The sequence below is a fragment of the Acartia tonsa genome, chromosome 8 (genome assembly GCF_053477335.1).
Source record: "Acartia tonsa isolate MP-2025a chromosome 8, ASM5347733v1, whole genome shotgun sequence".
Taxonomy (NCBI): Eukaryota; Metazoa; Arthropoda; class Copepoda; order Calanoida; family Acartiidae; genus Acartia; species Acartia tonsa.
Genome location: NC_137267.1, coordinates 41,885,210 through 41,899,308, shown reverse-complemented (window position 1 = coordinate 41,899,308; position 14,099 = coordinate 41,885,210). Strand labels below are relative to the sequence as shown.

Below are 14,099 nucleotides of genomic sequence, written 5' to 3'. Positions count from 1 at the left end.
CATGAAAATCTGATGTAACATCCAAGTAATAATATATCCGTTGTTATCAGTGCATATTTTCCCTGAGTTTAGATAGGAATCTGTCCAGGCTTTCTTGAAACTTTCGGCCAGTGTTGTTGTTCGTGTTATTATTTCCTAAACAATAATTAATTATATATCGCATTGGATTATAGACAGCTTTCTGCTGGTATTAAAATAAAAATTGAAAGAATTCAACCAGATTAAAGCAAAACTGGTATTGATTTTAAAATTTTTCATTGTAATATTCGTATAAAATTGTCTGTAATACGATGTTACATATGATTTTCAGTATGACTGAGAACCGTTTATAATCCACCGGATATTTATCGGCTTCGAATCCATACTGGAAACAATCTTAAGTTTCGTATAACCAGGGATATTAAGGGATAAGACAATGGAAGATATATTAAGTTTCCCATTCACCAAATATGATAAACAAATATTCAGTATGGGGCTTCGAAACCGATTCATATCATCGATAGATTAGAACTGGTTCTCAGCTATACTGAACAATCATCGTATTACTATACGATTTTCCAGGAATATTATAATAAAAAAGCATAAATTGATAATTAGTTTAGTAAGCCCTGGCATTCGACCACTCGGGGTTACGAAAACTGGTGTTAATCTTGTAATTTTTTATATTTTAATATCCGTTGAAAGCTGTCTGTAATTCATTAAATAATTAATTATTGATGATTCCGATTGTTCATCAATTCACATTGGACGAAGTCCAATCTGTACCACTTTTGATTTGACGTAATAAAAATCCATCTCTTTTTTAGGGGTTTTCTTTCCCACTTCTCTTCTCATCTCCCTCATTTTATGACGTCACGGGAATCAAAAGTGGTACAGATTGGGCTTCGTCTCACATTGGCCAAAGGCAGGTTTTAGGCTAGTTACTATTCAATCGTTGATATTATATTGATTTACAATTTAAAGAGTTATGTTGACTATACGACAAAGCCAATATTGTCCAGTTGTGACGTCATAAATTTCGGGATAGGAGAAGGGAAGGGGAGACGAAAATCTTTTCAAAAGAGATGGGAGAAATAAGGTTCTGCTTTCCCTTTCCCAAGATTTTAACGTCACAACAGGATAATATAGGCTTTGTATTTATAAAGTGTCTTTGCTGACATTACAGCGACAATCTAATGACATTATAACCATTTACTGATGTTGACATTACAACGACACAAAGATTCGACAAGGGCAAGCTGACGGTAAATGCACTTGAATTCTAATTATAGAACATACACCAACCTTTCTTAGGATCTTATTTGACAAACAAACATGATGCTACTTCAACAAATTCAAATTACCTTCACTCCCACCACCTTCACCCCCTCCACCGCCCCCTTCCCCTCCATTATTGTTGTTATTATTGTTGTTGTTGTTGTTGACGGAGGTGACCGGCTCAGCTGTTGTTATCATCACCATCACATTCACGTTCACCATTGACATAAACCTGGAATATTTAGTTATAGTGATGATTCCTCGAACTCGTGGGGACCATTCATAATATAACAAGGTGCTATTCCTTAATTTGACAGAAAATCAACCCAACCCCCTTTATTTTATATTAAAAATAGTTTTAGTCCTTAGGGGGGTAGTTTTTTTGTTTTCATAAAGTAGTCGTTAACCTCTGAGGGGGCACTAACCCTGTGGGGCTACCCAGCATACAATATAACACAATCTATTACACTTACACACAAAAATAACTACCTAACCCCATCCAACATTTAACATATTTCAAAATGAGTAAAAATTTAGGTCTTACGCTCGGCTAGGCACTTTGAGAGAAACCAATTTGAAAATTAGTAATTTTTACTAAGAAAAGGTACAATTTTTCTTTTTTTTCAATTTTCATTTTGCTAGGTTTCTAACTAAATGTAAAGTTTTGCAAACAAGGTGTCATAAATACAAAAAAAATAATAGTCTATCACAAACAGCACCAACGAAAATTGGAAAATATGTCAGACAAAGTTAATTATAGAGTAGCTTCGCTATAAATAGCAACATTGGGTTTTGATAGGTTTATAGAAGCTGAGCCTTATAGAAAACTTGGTGGATGAAATGATAGTTATTTCTCGCATCGTATTATAAACGGCTTTCCGCGGATATAGAATGTACAATAAAAAAACTGGTTTTAATCTGAAGATTGTACATTTTTATATTCGTAGAAAGCTGAATATAATTCGAAGCTAGACATAGTTTTTTCGTAAGGATGAGAACCGGTTCCTATCTACCGGATTCGAATGAATACGAGAAAAATAAATATACTTACTCAATCATTATGTTTCCTGAAGTTAAAAATCTCAGTTCATTTGTACAAGTATATTTTTTTACTTTTTTTTAAAAAGAGAAGCTTTTCTACTGATAAAGCTTATTATGACTGCGATTCTTCGTACATAATTCTCTTTGCTTTATTGCACACTAGCGGCTACGCTCATAGAGGCCTCTAGGGGCACTTGAGGCGGGGGGAGTTGAATTTTATAACCATTTTTATTATTTTAGATTTAAGAAGATTTTTTTTTGGGGGGGGGGTATTTTTCTATGGGCGATTTCTCTTGGGAGGGTGGTTGTGGTACCCTCCCCAAAAATAGTTATAAACCTTCCCGGGACCTATGAGAAAATACCCTGTAAAGGAGAACCCCAACGGTTCAGCGGTTAGCGAGGTCCTTCGGTACAGACAAACAAACAAACAGACATCCGTACTTTATTATAAGGATTAACTCTATGTCTATACTTATCAAGTTTTTGCACGCAAAATAAATTGCAAAAATTTGCTTACTATTTTGCCATACACTTTTTATTGGTCCTTTGTATTGTAAAAAGTGCAGCTGCTCTATAAGTTGAATTAACAATAAGTTTTAAAATATGTTTATTCTAATATTTTGTCGTCTTAAGGGTTTTATTCGACAAACCCCAAACTGTCCCAGTTTGAGCAAGACGATTCCTGTGACTTCACATACGTTTCGGGAAAGAAAAGATATGGGGGAGGGGGGGGAAGAAAATCTCTTTAGAAGAGATGGGAGAAAAGGGAAGAGATTTTTTTCCCCCCTTCCCTTTTTATATGACGTCACAGGAATCGTCTTGCCCAAACTGGGACAGTTTGGGGTTTGTCGTTTTATTCAATTAAATTTGCCTTTTTGGATGTTTGATACAAAGTAGGACGATGTCTGTATGTTCGACCGTTAAGATCGATTTAGTTTTGCTTTTCAGCACTTCTCCTTACCACACAAAAACAATTCAATTATAAAAAAATATTATAATGTATTTGATTTTAAGAACAAATATTGCTTTCGTCAAAAAGCCTTCTGGACCTCCTTTAATGCTTTTTGTGTTAGGTTAGGTTATGTAAGGCTGAGGGGAAAGCCTTGTAGAACTAATCCCTGCAGTATAAGATTACCCCCCAAAAAGCTAATATAATTAAGTAATCACTGATATGATACACTTTTACTTTACCTCTTATAATTAAAATCTTCAAAAGGAATGATTTTGTTTATTATAATTAGGGGTGAAAATAAATTTAGAATCAATTGTCTTATACCTTTAAATTCCCGGGTTCATTTTCACTAAAAAAAGCACCAACTTGCACAAATAAATGTACATAAATATATATGAAAAATTATCATAATAAATTATAACTATGGGGTACAACAAGGACGATTTTCTCAAGTTCTAATAAGCGAAATCATAAGCTTAATATAAGGGCACATAATAAACATCAAGAGTTAGAGAAATAGATAAAAAGAAAGAAAGAAAAGAATAAGAAAAAAATATATAATGTGTAAAATAAATTGCAAAGTATATTTTGCTATACATTTTTACAATATACATCAGATGGATGAATTTGTTTATTATAATTAAAGGTGAAAATAAATTATCTTATCCCTTAAAATACCTGAAATCATGTTCACTAAAAAAGCCACCAACTTGCACAAATAAATGTACATAATATATTCTTAAGATTTTGAAAAATTATCATAATAAATTATAACTATGCGATACAACAAGCATTATAATATTCAATAGTAGATAAGCTGTTCAAAATTTTAAGTTAAAGAAAGTTCATAATGAAATTAAATTGAAGAGAAATAGATAGAAAGAAAAAAAGAGAAAGAAGAAAATGTAGAAAAGAAAAATATGCAATTCCCAAAAAATCTTCCCTGGAACCTTCACTGTAAAGGAGAACCCTATGGTCCATTGATAGGCGAGATCTTTCATATTTTTAAAAGCGAAGCTTTTCTATAATTAGGGTCGGTCCGTTCGTACGTCCGTCCGTCACACACGGATAGCATTTTTCCGTTAATTTAGGCATGTTAGAATTGTTCTATCGATTCCTTTAGTAATAAGGTACGATTTAGAAAGCGTAGCAACTCTATAATCATTACAAGAATGTCCGTACGTCCATTTTAAACATGTTATGTGATCTAATCATCCGATTGATCTGATTTTTGGTTTGTTGATTCCTGGGACAACAAAGTATAATGTTATAATCGAAGCAACTCTATAATAAAGTCCTAAAAATGTAAGTATGTCCAAATACATTATCCTGTATTAAGCAGTTTTTCAACAAATTTACTTACAATTTTGCTTCGACTCTTATACATTTATATTCTGATTATGTTCTGACACTATATAAGTGTTAATGTCCGTTTGTCCTACCATTTCAGTGATTCGCTTTTATGGATGTTGTCATACTTGTTTACATAAGAATATTTAATTTGGAATTCACAGTGTGTTTGAAGGTGCTTTGACTTTTTCGTCAGAACCTAAATTGGGACATAGTGCATTTCATTACCCTAGGTTAGGTAACTTCATTTCACTTTTCAATAAAATCTAAAATGCAGCCGTTTTTGAGAAAATTATATTTTAAAATTTCAAGTTCAATTTTCATCCACTAGGAGTTACCGCATAATCATGACAAGAAAAGCAAAGATTATTTATTTAAAATTTTAAACAAGTTTGCTTTTATGAAGTTCTTTACAAAACCACTTCTTAAGTAAGTAGATTCATGGCCATTTAGATCAGTTGCTTTGCTAAGGTCATGGAAATTCATCCTTAAATAAATCATATATAGAGAGGTTTTATGACAGACTTTATAAAAGCAAAGTTGTTAAAAATTTTAAATTAATAATATTTGCTTTTCTTGTCATGATTATGCGGTAACTCCTAGTGGATGAAAATTGAACTTGAAATTTTAAAATATAATTTTCTCAAAAACGGCTGCATTTTAGATTTTGTTGAAAAGTGAAATGAAGTTATCTAACCTAGGGTAATGAAATGCACTATGTCCCAATTTAGGTTCTGACACAAAAGTCAAAGCACCTTCAAACGCACTGTGGGAAGGGTTTGTGGTGGAAAGAAAAGGAAACAAATGGACAGAAAGAGATGGGAAAGGAAGGGAGAAGTTAATAGAAGTGAAGAATAGTAAAATAACTACATTCTGGCCATAATTATACACATACAGATGTACAGACAGACAAGAACACTTGAAGAAAAGCTTCACTATTAAAAAGCTGTTCTGGCACAAGACTATTATACTGTACAAATGAAATGGTTTCCTAGCATAAGTGGAACTGCAAAAAATGCAAACAGGCCTGAAAAAAATAAATAAATCATATTTAATTATCATAGCCACCAGACTACATCTATCATTATATTTTCAATCTATCTATCTATCTATCTATCTATCTATCTATCTATCTATCTATATATCTATCTATCTATCTATCTATCTATCTATCTATCTATCTATCTATCTATCTATCTATCTATCTATCTATCTATCTATCTATCTATCTATCTATCTATCTATCTATCTATCTATCTATCTATCTATCTATCTATCTATCTATCTATCTATCTATCTATCTATCTATCTATCTATCTATCTATCTATCTATCTATCTATCTATCTATCTATCTATCTATCTATCTATCTATCTATCTATCTATCTATCTATCTATCTATCTATCTATCTATCTATCTATCTATCTATCTATCTATATAACTATCTATCTATCTATCTATCTATCTATCTATCTATCTATCTATCTATCTATCTATCTATCTATCTATCTATCTATCTATCTGTGTATACCTGTATATCCAGACTTGCACCTGATGACCGCCCCATGACCTGTACCATGTTTATCATCGTCATAACCATCTCTCTTATATCTTAATTAAATTTTCTTTAAGTCCAGAGCACCCACAAGCTGGTGGGGGACAAGGAACTGTAAATTACATTGATACACAATTTTTTTTTAAAATTATTCTCTCTTATTCCTTGGTTTCACTTAGGTCATCTCTATCAAATATTGGTTGGTTGGTTAAAATTAGCAGCATCTAATAATTCGACTCTCTAGCTTTATTAAAGGCTGAGAAATTATGTATTTTTGAGTTTATAATGGCCTCTTCTCCTTCCATCCTAATTTATTTTTGATTAAATTTACTTAAGACCAGAAAACAAGAAAACATTTTCATTCATTAGCTCTATTAGAGGCTGAGATTATGAATATTTATTCTCGTATTCAATCGAATCCGGTGGATAGGAACCGGTTCTCATCCATACGAAAAAAAACTATGCCTAGCATCGTATTATATCCAGCTTCTATGAATATAAAAATGTACAATCATAAGATTAAAACCAGTTTTTTAGCTGGTGCCTTCGGCACCTCGGGGCTAAAAAAACTCTTTTTAATCTTATAATTGTACATTCTATATCCGCGGAAAGCTGTTTATAATATGATGCGTGAAATAACTATTCAGTGATTAGGGGCTGAGATTATGAATATTTATTGTTGTTTAACTACCCAATAACTTCACTCCCTTTTAAATTGTAATTATTTTAGACCAGAAAGTAGGGATAACATAATAACTACTGAGCTCTATTAGACGCTGAGATAATAGAGGATAAGGGGTGTTTACACCCCCCCCCCCCCAGGGATAATTTTTCTTACCTGAGGAGTCTTCCAGACTGAACGCTATTTTCTAAAAAAAATAATATGTCAAAAATAAATCTATTTGTTTTAATAAAATCACAAAACCTTATAAAATCAGGAATAAAGTATAACCAACAAGCAAAATAAATGAAAAATAATATATGTGGGGTAGATGTAAAAGTCGTCAGTTCTACTATGTGTTGACCCCAAACGACAGCTGAAAATTACATAGGGGTTTCGTAATTTTATTTGAATTAATTTCGTTGATGGTTTAAGAAGAGATAAAAACATGGAAATAGGGATGGGCCAATGCATATAATAAAAGTAATAAACAGCCCAATGTCCCCTCACTCCCAAACTACTATACTGCTTTTTCCAGAGAGAGAGGGGACAATGTGTTTATTACACAAGTTCCCAAAGTTTTATAAAAATGTTTTCTTATTCCTTGGCTTTTCAACTTTATGGGGCTTTTGTTACTTTTGATTAGTTGTTCCATTGAGTTGAGTGTTCAAACGTTTCAACCAATAATTGTGAAATGAATTTCTGTTGGTTAAAAAAAAATGCGAAAAATACACCAAAACCACATGAATGAGTGGTCAGAGGTTAATTGTACATAAGAGCAAAGTTGCTTAAAATTTAAAAATATGAAATTGTTCTTTTGGTGTTAAACTTTAAAATGAAGTTTAGAAGTAATTTTTAAAAAAATCTGCAAAAAATACAGCAAAACCAGATGAAGGAGGGGTTAGAGGTGAATTGTACATAAGAGCAAAGTTGCTTAAAATTTAAAAATATGAAATTGTTCTTTTAGTGTTGAAACTGTAAAATGAAGTTTAGAAGTAATTCTAAAAAAATCCGCGAAAAATACACCAAAACCACTTGAAGAAGTGGTCAGAGGTTAATTGTACATAAAAGCAAAGTTGCTTAAAATTTAAAAATATGAAATTGTTCTTTTGGTGTTGAAACTGTAAAATGAAGTTTAGTAGCAATTGAGAAAAAAAATCCGCAAAAATTCCCCCAAAACTGAGTATACACAAATAAGCAAACTTTTAGTTTTTGCATAGATAGACATTTCATGTTTTACAATTTTTTTCTCTAAAACCAATAGTTTTTGTGTTATTGAATTTTGAACCGTTTTGGCCAATTCTGGCCCACTGTGCAATGGTTAGAATATTTAATATTTTAGTGTTCCCAAATTTTGGGTACTCGTTCAAAATGTTTACAACTGTTTGTTTGAGCACCAAATAATAAATGACAGCACAAAAAAATAGCTGGCTAAAAACGAAATATAAAATAAAAGCTAGTAATTTTTCTTTAGAATTAAAAAGAGAAACAATCTCTTGATAATAATTTTTGGGCAGCAGAATAGTTTTTCTTGAGATATTTTGGAATAGTTATTTATGGCAAACAGTGGCGTGCAGAAAGGGGTGACAACTACCCCATACATTTGGAATTAGGAAAGCATACTTTCCCATTTTTGTACCCTCTAAGAGTGTTACACCCTCCTCGAATATTGCTCCGCACGACACTGATCGTATTATAGACAGTTTTCTGCGGATAGTAGATTTTAAAGTTTTAGGATTAATTTCTGTTTTTTTTGCTACGAGTCGCTGGAATCAAGGGCCAAAAAAATTGGCTATCTATAGTCCCTTTCGTGACATCGCACCTTAAGGGGCGATTCTTCGTATTTTTTACAGTAGGTTTTTTCCTATTTCTAGCCCATGTGGGGGGTATAACCCTGCGGGGCCAATTACCTAACCCTGTGGGGCAATCACCTAACCCAATATAATCTAACCTAACCTAAAATAACCTATAAAAGCCATTTTAAAAATACGACAAATCGCCCCTTAAGGTGCGATGTCACGAAAGGGACTATTCCCAAAAAAAGATTAATATTATGATTTTTACCTTCTTGTTGTTCCACTAGTTCTAAATGCTGCTTGATTCTTTGAACCCTTGAAAAATAATTGTTCTTTCTCTCAAAGTGCCTTGCGAGCATAGGAACTCCCCCTCCTATCTTTTAAAAATAAATTGAAAATGATATGACTAGGTGGAGATTCTCTGCATGCCAGGTACTGTAAAGGAAACAACCACATTTTATAATCAAAATAAAACAATGTTCGGTGATTAAATGACAATACCAAATCAAATTTTTTTATTATTGTTGAATATTTTATTGTGGATTAATAAAAACGTATACTTGCTAATTACGTAATTGGGGAATAGTCCCTTTCGTTGCAATGCCCCTTCAGGGGTTATTTGTCGTATTTTTAAAATGGCTTTTGATAAGGTATTTTAGGTTATATTGGGTTAGGTGATTGCCCAACAGGAATAGGGAATTGGCCCCGCAGGGTTAGAGCCCCCTTGCAAGGGCTAGAAATAAGAGAAAAGCTACTGTGAAAAAACGAAGAAACGCCCCTTAAGGAGCGTTGCCACGAAAGGGACTATACCCCATAATTGTTCTTGTTTAATTTATGACTTTTTTATTATTGTACCTGTCATTAATGAAGTTTTGTAATCTTGCAAGTTCACTATTTAAACCTAAATAATGGATGTATCATGAATGGATATAGAATATACGTGGATATTATCACAGAAAAAGAATGTTAGTTGCTAACATGGACAAAACTTATTGGTCAGTTCGTTTATTCAGTAGGAGGGGAGGGAGGGGTGAAGGGGGTTAATGGGGGGAGGAATTCTTATTTTAGCTGGCTATAAGTTTCACTTTATTAGAGTACATGATAATATGTAAGATCCAAAAATGAATAATGATTCCCTTGTAACATGTATTTTTTTTATTTAAAAACAAGGTTGACACCATGATAGCAAACTTTGAGACAAACATAGAGTAACTGCAATATTTATCTAATATGTCGTTATAAAGCTAAAATACAGGAAATTTTCCAAAATTAAAGATATGATTATATATTTAGATAGTTCGTTTATTGCCTAATCGATTTAGGAATCAACATTAAATAAAAATTGTTAGGTTAGGTTAAGATGGACCAGATAGGATATTTCATTGTTGTAAGTAATTGTTTAATTCTGTTTGGATAACATAGTAATGAAACTCACGGAGGGAGGGGACATTTGCTTATAAATTAGACTGGTTCCAAAATATAAAAGTAAAAGTTATATTTATTAATCGGTTCAAACTTGATGTGTCTAAACTTTTTAACCAGCAATTCTGTCTGGGATAATCATTGGGGATGTACAATACATCAATTCATCGTTCATTGTCTTATCCCTGTAGATCCCTGAATGAAAGCAAACCTGCTGAGCATTGCTGAGTATCAAACTTGTAGACATTATCATTAAAAGCATCTAATACTGATCCAACCACCAGGGACGAATTCATTTTTTATCTTTCAAACAAATCTCTTAACAAAAAATATATAAGTATAGATGCATAACCTAGACAACTACCTGCTTCTAGTGTTGGGACCTTTTTCGTCTGCTATCAAATTTATTTCTGCTCTTTTAATCGACTTGAGTTGATATTTCCAAAGCTATTGGTATTCAAAGACCCAATTGAAGGCGGCACAGGGTCAACACCCCGTGAACATACAGTTATTTACCCCCTATCCCCTCTATTCTTTTACTTTAATCCCTTAACTGTCACTGTTATTCTTGTGCGCTGTTGATATACTAGTAGCTGCGCACCTCGCATCAAGGGAGGGAGAGTCTTGAAATAGTTTTTTAAAACTTACATAGAAAAAATATAATGAGACTATTTCGAATCCTTGAATAAGAAACTTACTCGCTGGTAAACGAGATCTTTCTGGATCTTTAAGAAGCTTTTCTGTAATGTTTCAGCAGTTAGGGAGATCCTTATAAACAGACACACGCCCTGTTACTTTTATGTAAGAATAAGAAATACGAAATGTATGACAAGGTTCAAAGTTTTAACAGGCATTTTTTTATATTTTGACTTCAAGAGATGAAAAGGTGGTTTCCCTCAAAGTTCCCAGTTGGGCAAAGACCCCCCCCCCCCCACATACATCATCCCATAATCCAATGGCTTCGAAACTGATTAATAACCGGTGGATTAGAACAGGTTCTCAGACATACTGAAATATCATGTATAGAATTGTATTACAGTCGACTTTACACAAATATTAAATATAAAAAGAAAAAATATAATACTTGTTTTGTTAATCCTGGCCTTCGTCTAAAAAGACTGGTTTTAATCTTATTATTTCACATTTTGATATCCACGGAAAGCTGTCTATAATACGATTCAATAAGTAACTAACAAAACATTCTTAAAATCTAATTCTTAAAATTAATATAAACTTTCACTTTTCATGACTTGAACCACTACTGTACAACTGAAAGTAAAAATAACGCCAGTGACAAAAACATAACGGTTTACTCGTAATTTAAGAAACTCTAGCTTTCCCAAGATGCTAGATCAAGCCAACACAGTAGCGCAGTTACTTCAAAATTAGGGTAGGTTTGTACGTCTGTCCGTATGTCCGTCAAAGTAAAAAAAGCCAGTGATATAAAAACAACGATTCACTTATGATTTAAGAAACTTTAGCTTTCCCAAGATGCTAGATCAAGCTAACACAGTCCGAACTGTTTTTTTTTAGTAGCGTAGCTACTCTTAAACTAGGCCAGGTTCGAACCTCTGTCCGTCAAAGTAATTAATCTTATTAAATTCTTTTTCTCAATCTCTATATTTTTTTCTCTCACTCATTTAATTCTTCCTAGTATGATTATTTAATTTTACATTTACTGCATTTTTTTCTTATATTAGCAGTGGTGTTAAGTTAATACCTTTTATACTGAGAATTCCCTCTGTGCTTTACTATAATTTAATATAATTTATTTCTATTGGATTTGTAAAAAGACAAAGTAAGTAATGGAGTCGCCTGATCAAGTCGTTGTATTCCACAGTAAAGTCAGTCGGACAATACTAGATAAAGAACAACCACGCTACAAACTACGTTTTTTATTCGTTGGCTTAACAACTTGGTTGCTTCATTAAGGAGAGTGTTTAAACGTTTCAACCACTAATCTTAATCTATAAATGGGGAAAATTTTTACATCATCATTGGGGATGTACATCGATTTATTGGCCATTGTCTTATCCCTTTAGGTCCCTGGAAAAATCACCGTTTTATATCAAGCATTTCTTCCCATAATTATAATAATAAGAATCAAGGGGTCTAAAGGGATAAGACAATGGCCGATAAATTGATATTCATCCCCAATCATGAAAATTACCCTTTCTTTAGTTTACAATTGGTGGTTAAAATTTTTGAATACTTAACTAAATGAACCAACCAATCAAATTCAATCAAAGTCCCAGAAGTTGTTAAGTCAACGAAAAAGAAAACGTTATTATGAAATTTTGGGGACTACTGTAATAAACAACCCGATGTCCTTTCTCTCCCTGCAAGAATATCACTTTTACTTTGGTGAAAGTATAGTTTCTAGTAGCGAAGCTACTCTATATTTCAATTTGTATGTTAGTCCGTCGGTCTGTCAATCAGTCCGTAACGTTATTTTGATAAGGAAATTGCATACTAAAATATATTTGCCATGTTTTTTTATAGCGAAGCTACCGTATATGTCAATTTGTATGTTAGTCCGTCGGTCTGTCAATCAGTCCGTAACGTTATTTTGATAAGGAAATTGCATACTAAAATATATTTGCCATGTTTTTTTATAGCGAAGCTACCGTATATGTCAATTTGTATGTTAGTCCGTCGGTCTGTCAATCAGTCCGTAACGTTATTTTGATAAGAAAATTGCATTTAGCATGTATTTGGCAGGTGTTTTTTTGAGTTAGAAACTTTTATTTACAAAGGAGAAAGTTACATTTACTGAACGTTCTAATAGAAAGACATACGCACATACTTTAATTATTGAGCAAATATATAATTATACAAAATTTAAAGGAAACAGTTGTTTACTCAAAATAAAATTAGACTGATTTCTTTTATTTTTTATTTTCGATATCACAGCCATTCTACAAAAATATAATTATTATGGCTTTACAATACATATACAAACATAACATGATTAAAATCAATTTGTAGCGGGACAAATTGTCCTAAAAATCAGCCATGTGGCGTAATAAAAATGAGGAATTATCCATCTCTTTTTATGAAATCCCATGGCTGATTTTTGAGACACTTTTTGTCTCGCTACATCAATTTTTTATATTTTTAATTTTTAATATCGTAGCAACACTATAATAAGTAAATTAAGTGACTTTTTTATTAAGAGGCCTTTCTACCTTTCGGGGGTAATAATGGGGCAAATATCGTTCCTAATACATTGTAATATGGGGATTACGACATCCTCCTACATACCTGCAAATCTCTTTTGTATGCCACATGTGAAAAGTAAGAACAAATGTAGCTATGTATCAAACAGGGCTCGGCAGCTGCGCATCAGTGGCTATTAAGTAGGGTTGGGCCGGATATCCGGTTTTGCCGGTTATCCGGCCGGATATTGAAAATGGCCGAATACCAGATATTAAAACTATCCGGTTACAGGATATCCGGCTTTTTTTGAGGCCGGGTATCCAGTTATCCGGCCGAATATCCGGTAATTTTCCGGATATCGAACGTTGGCCAGATATCCGGCCGGAACCGGATATCTGGCATTAAAAATCAGCCGGATATCCGGTATCCGGCACAAAAAGTATCTGGCCCAACCCTACTATTAAGCCTCGAGTTTAAACCTGTTTGGATGCTCTGAAAAAAATTGAAAAGATGGACTATCATATTTTAATCAGGTTTCAACTTCCAGATGATTTTTAATTTTTAAAAGCCTCAGGGAAATTTATTTACATTTATTGAAATGATTCTTCGCTGCTCTTGGATATAATCGCCCTTCTTTGTTTAAAACATGTATCTTAATTTTTTTATCAGTCAAAATTTTAAAAACAAATTAAACTAAATTATTTAAGAATACATAAACAAATTGATTTTTCCATACACAAAAAAAAGATTTTCAGGGAACTAAAGGGATAAGACAATGGACGATAAATTGATGTACATTTAGAATGATGATTAATAGAATCACCCCTTCTGTTGATTATTAGCAATGTTTCCACCCTGTTAAGTCGAACCAACCAGTCAAAATTTAAAAAGTTTTGAAGCCAACGA

The 14,099-nt window shown here is 32.7% G+C and overlaps 1 protein-coding gene across 1 annotated transcript; it reads right to left on the bottom strand.

Moving 5' to 3' along the window:
- Positions 1-5,539: 5,539 nt before the first annotated feature.
- LOC145325589 (uncharacterized) lies at positions 5,540-10,354 on the bottom strand. Its single transcript, XM_080168558.1, has 6 exons — positions 10,246-10,354; positions 9,468-9,513; positions 8,881-8,927; positions 6,994-7,024; positions 6,132-6,211; positions 5,540-5,627 (listed from the first exon to the last, which is right to left on the bottom strand). Exons 1-6 carry the CDS (start codon positions 10,328-10,330, stop codon positions 5,566-5,568), a joined length of 351 nt encoding a protein of 116 aa, XP_080024684.1. The 5' UTR covers positions 10,331-10,354; the 3' UTR covers positions 5,540-5,565.
- Positions 10,355-14,099: the final 3,745 nt, after the last annotated feature.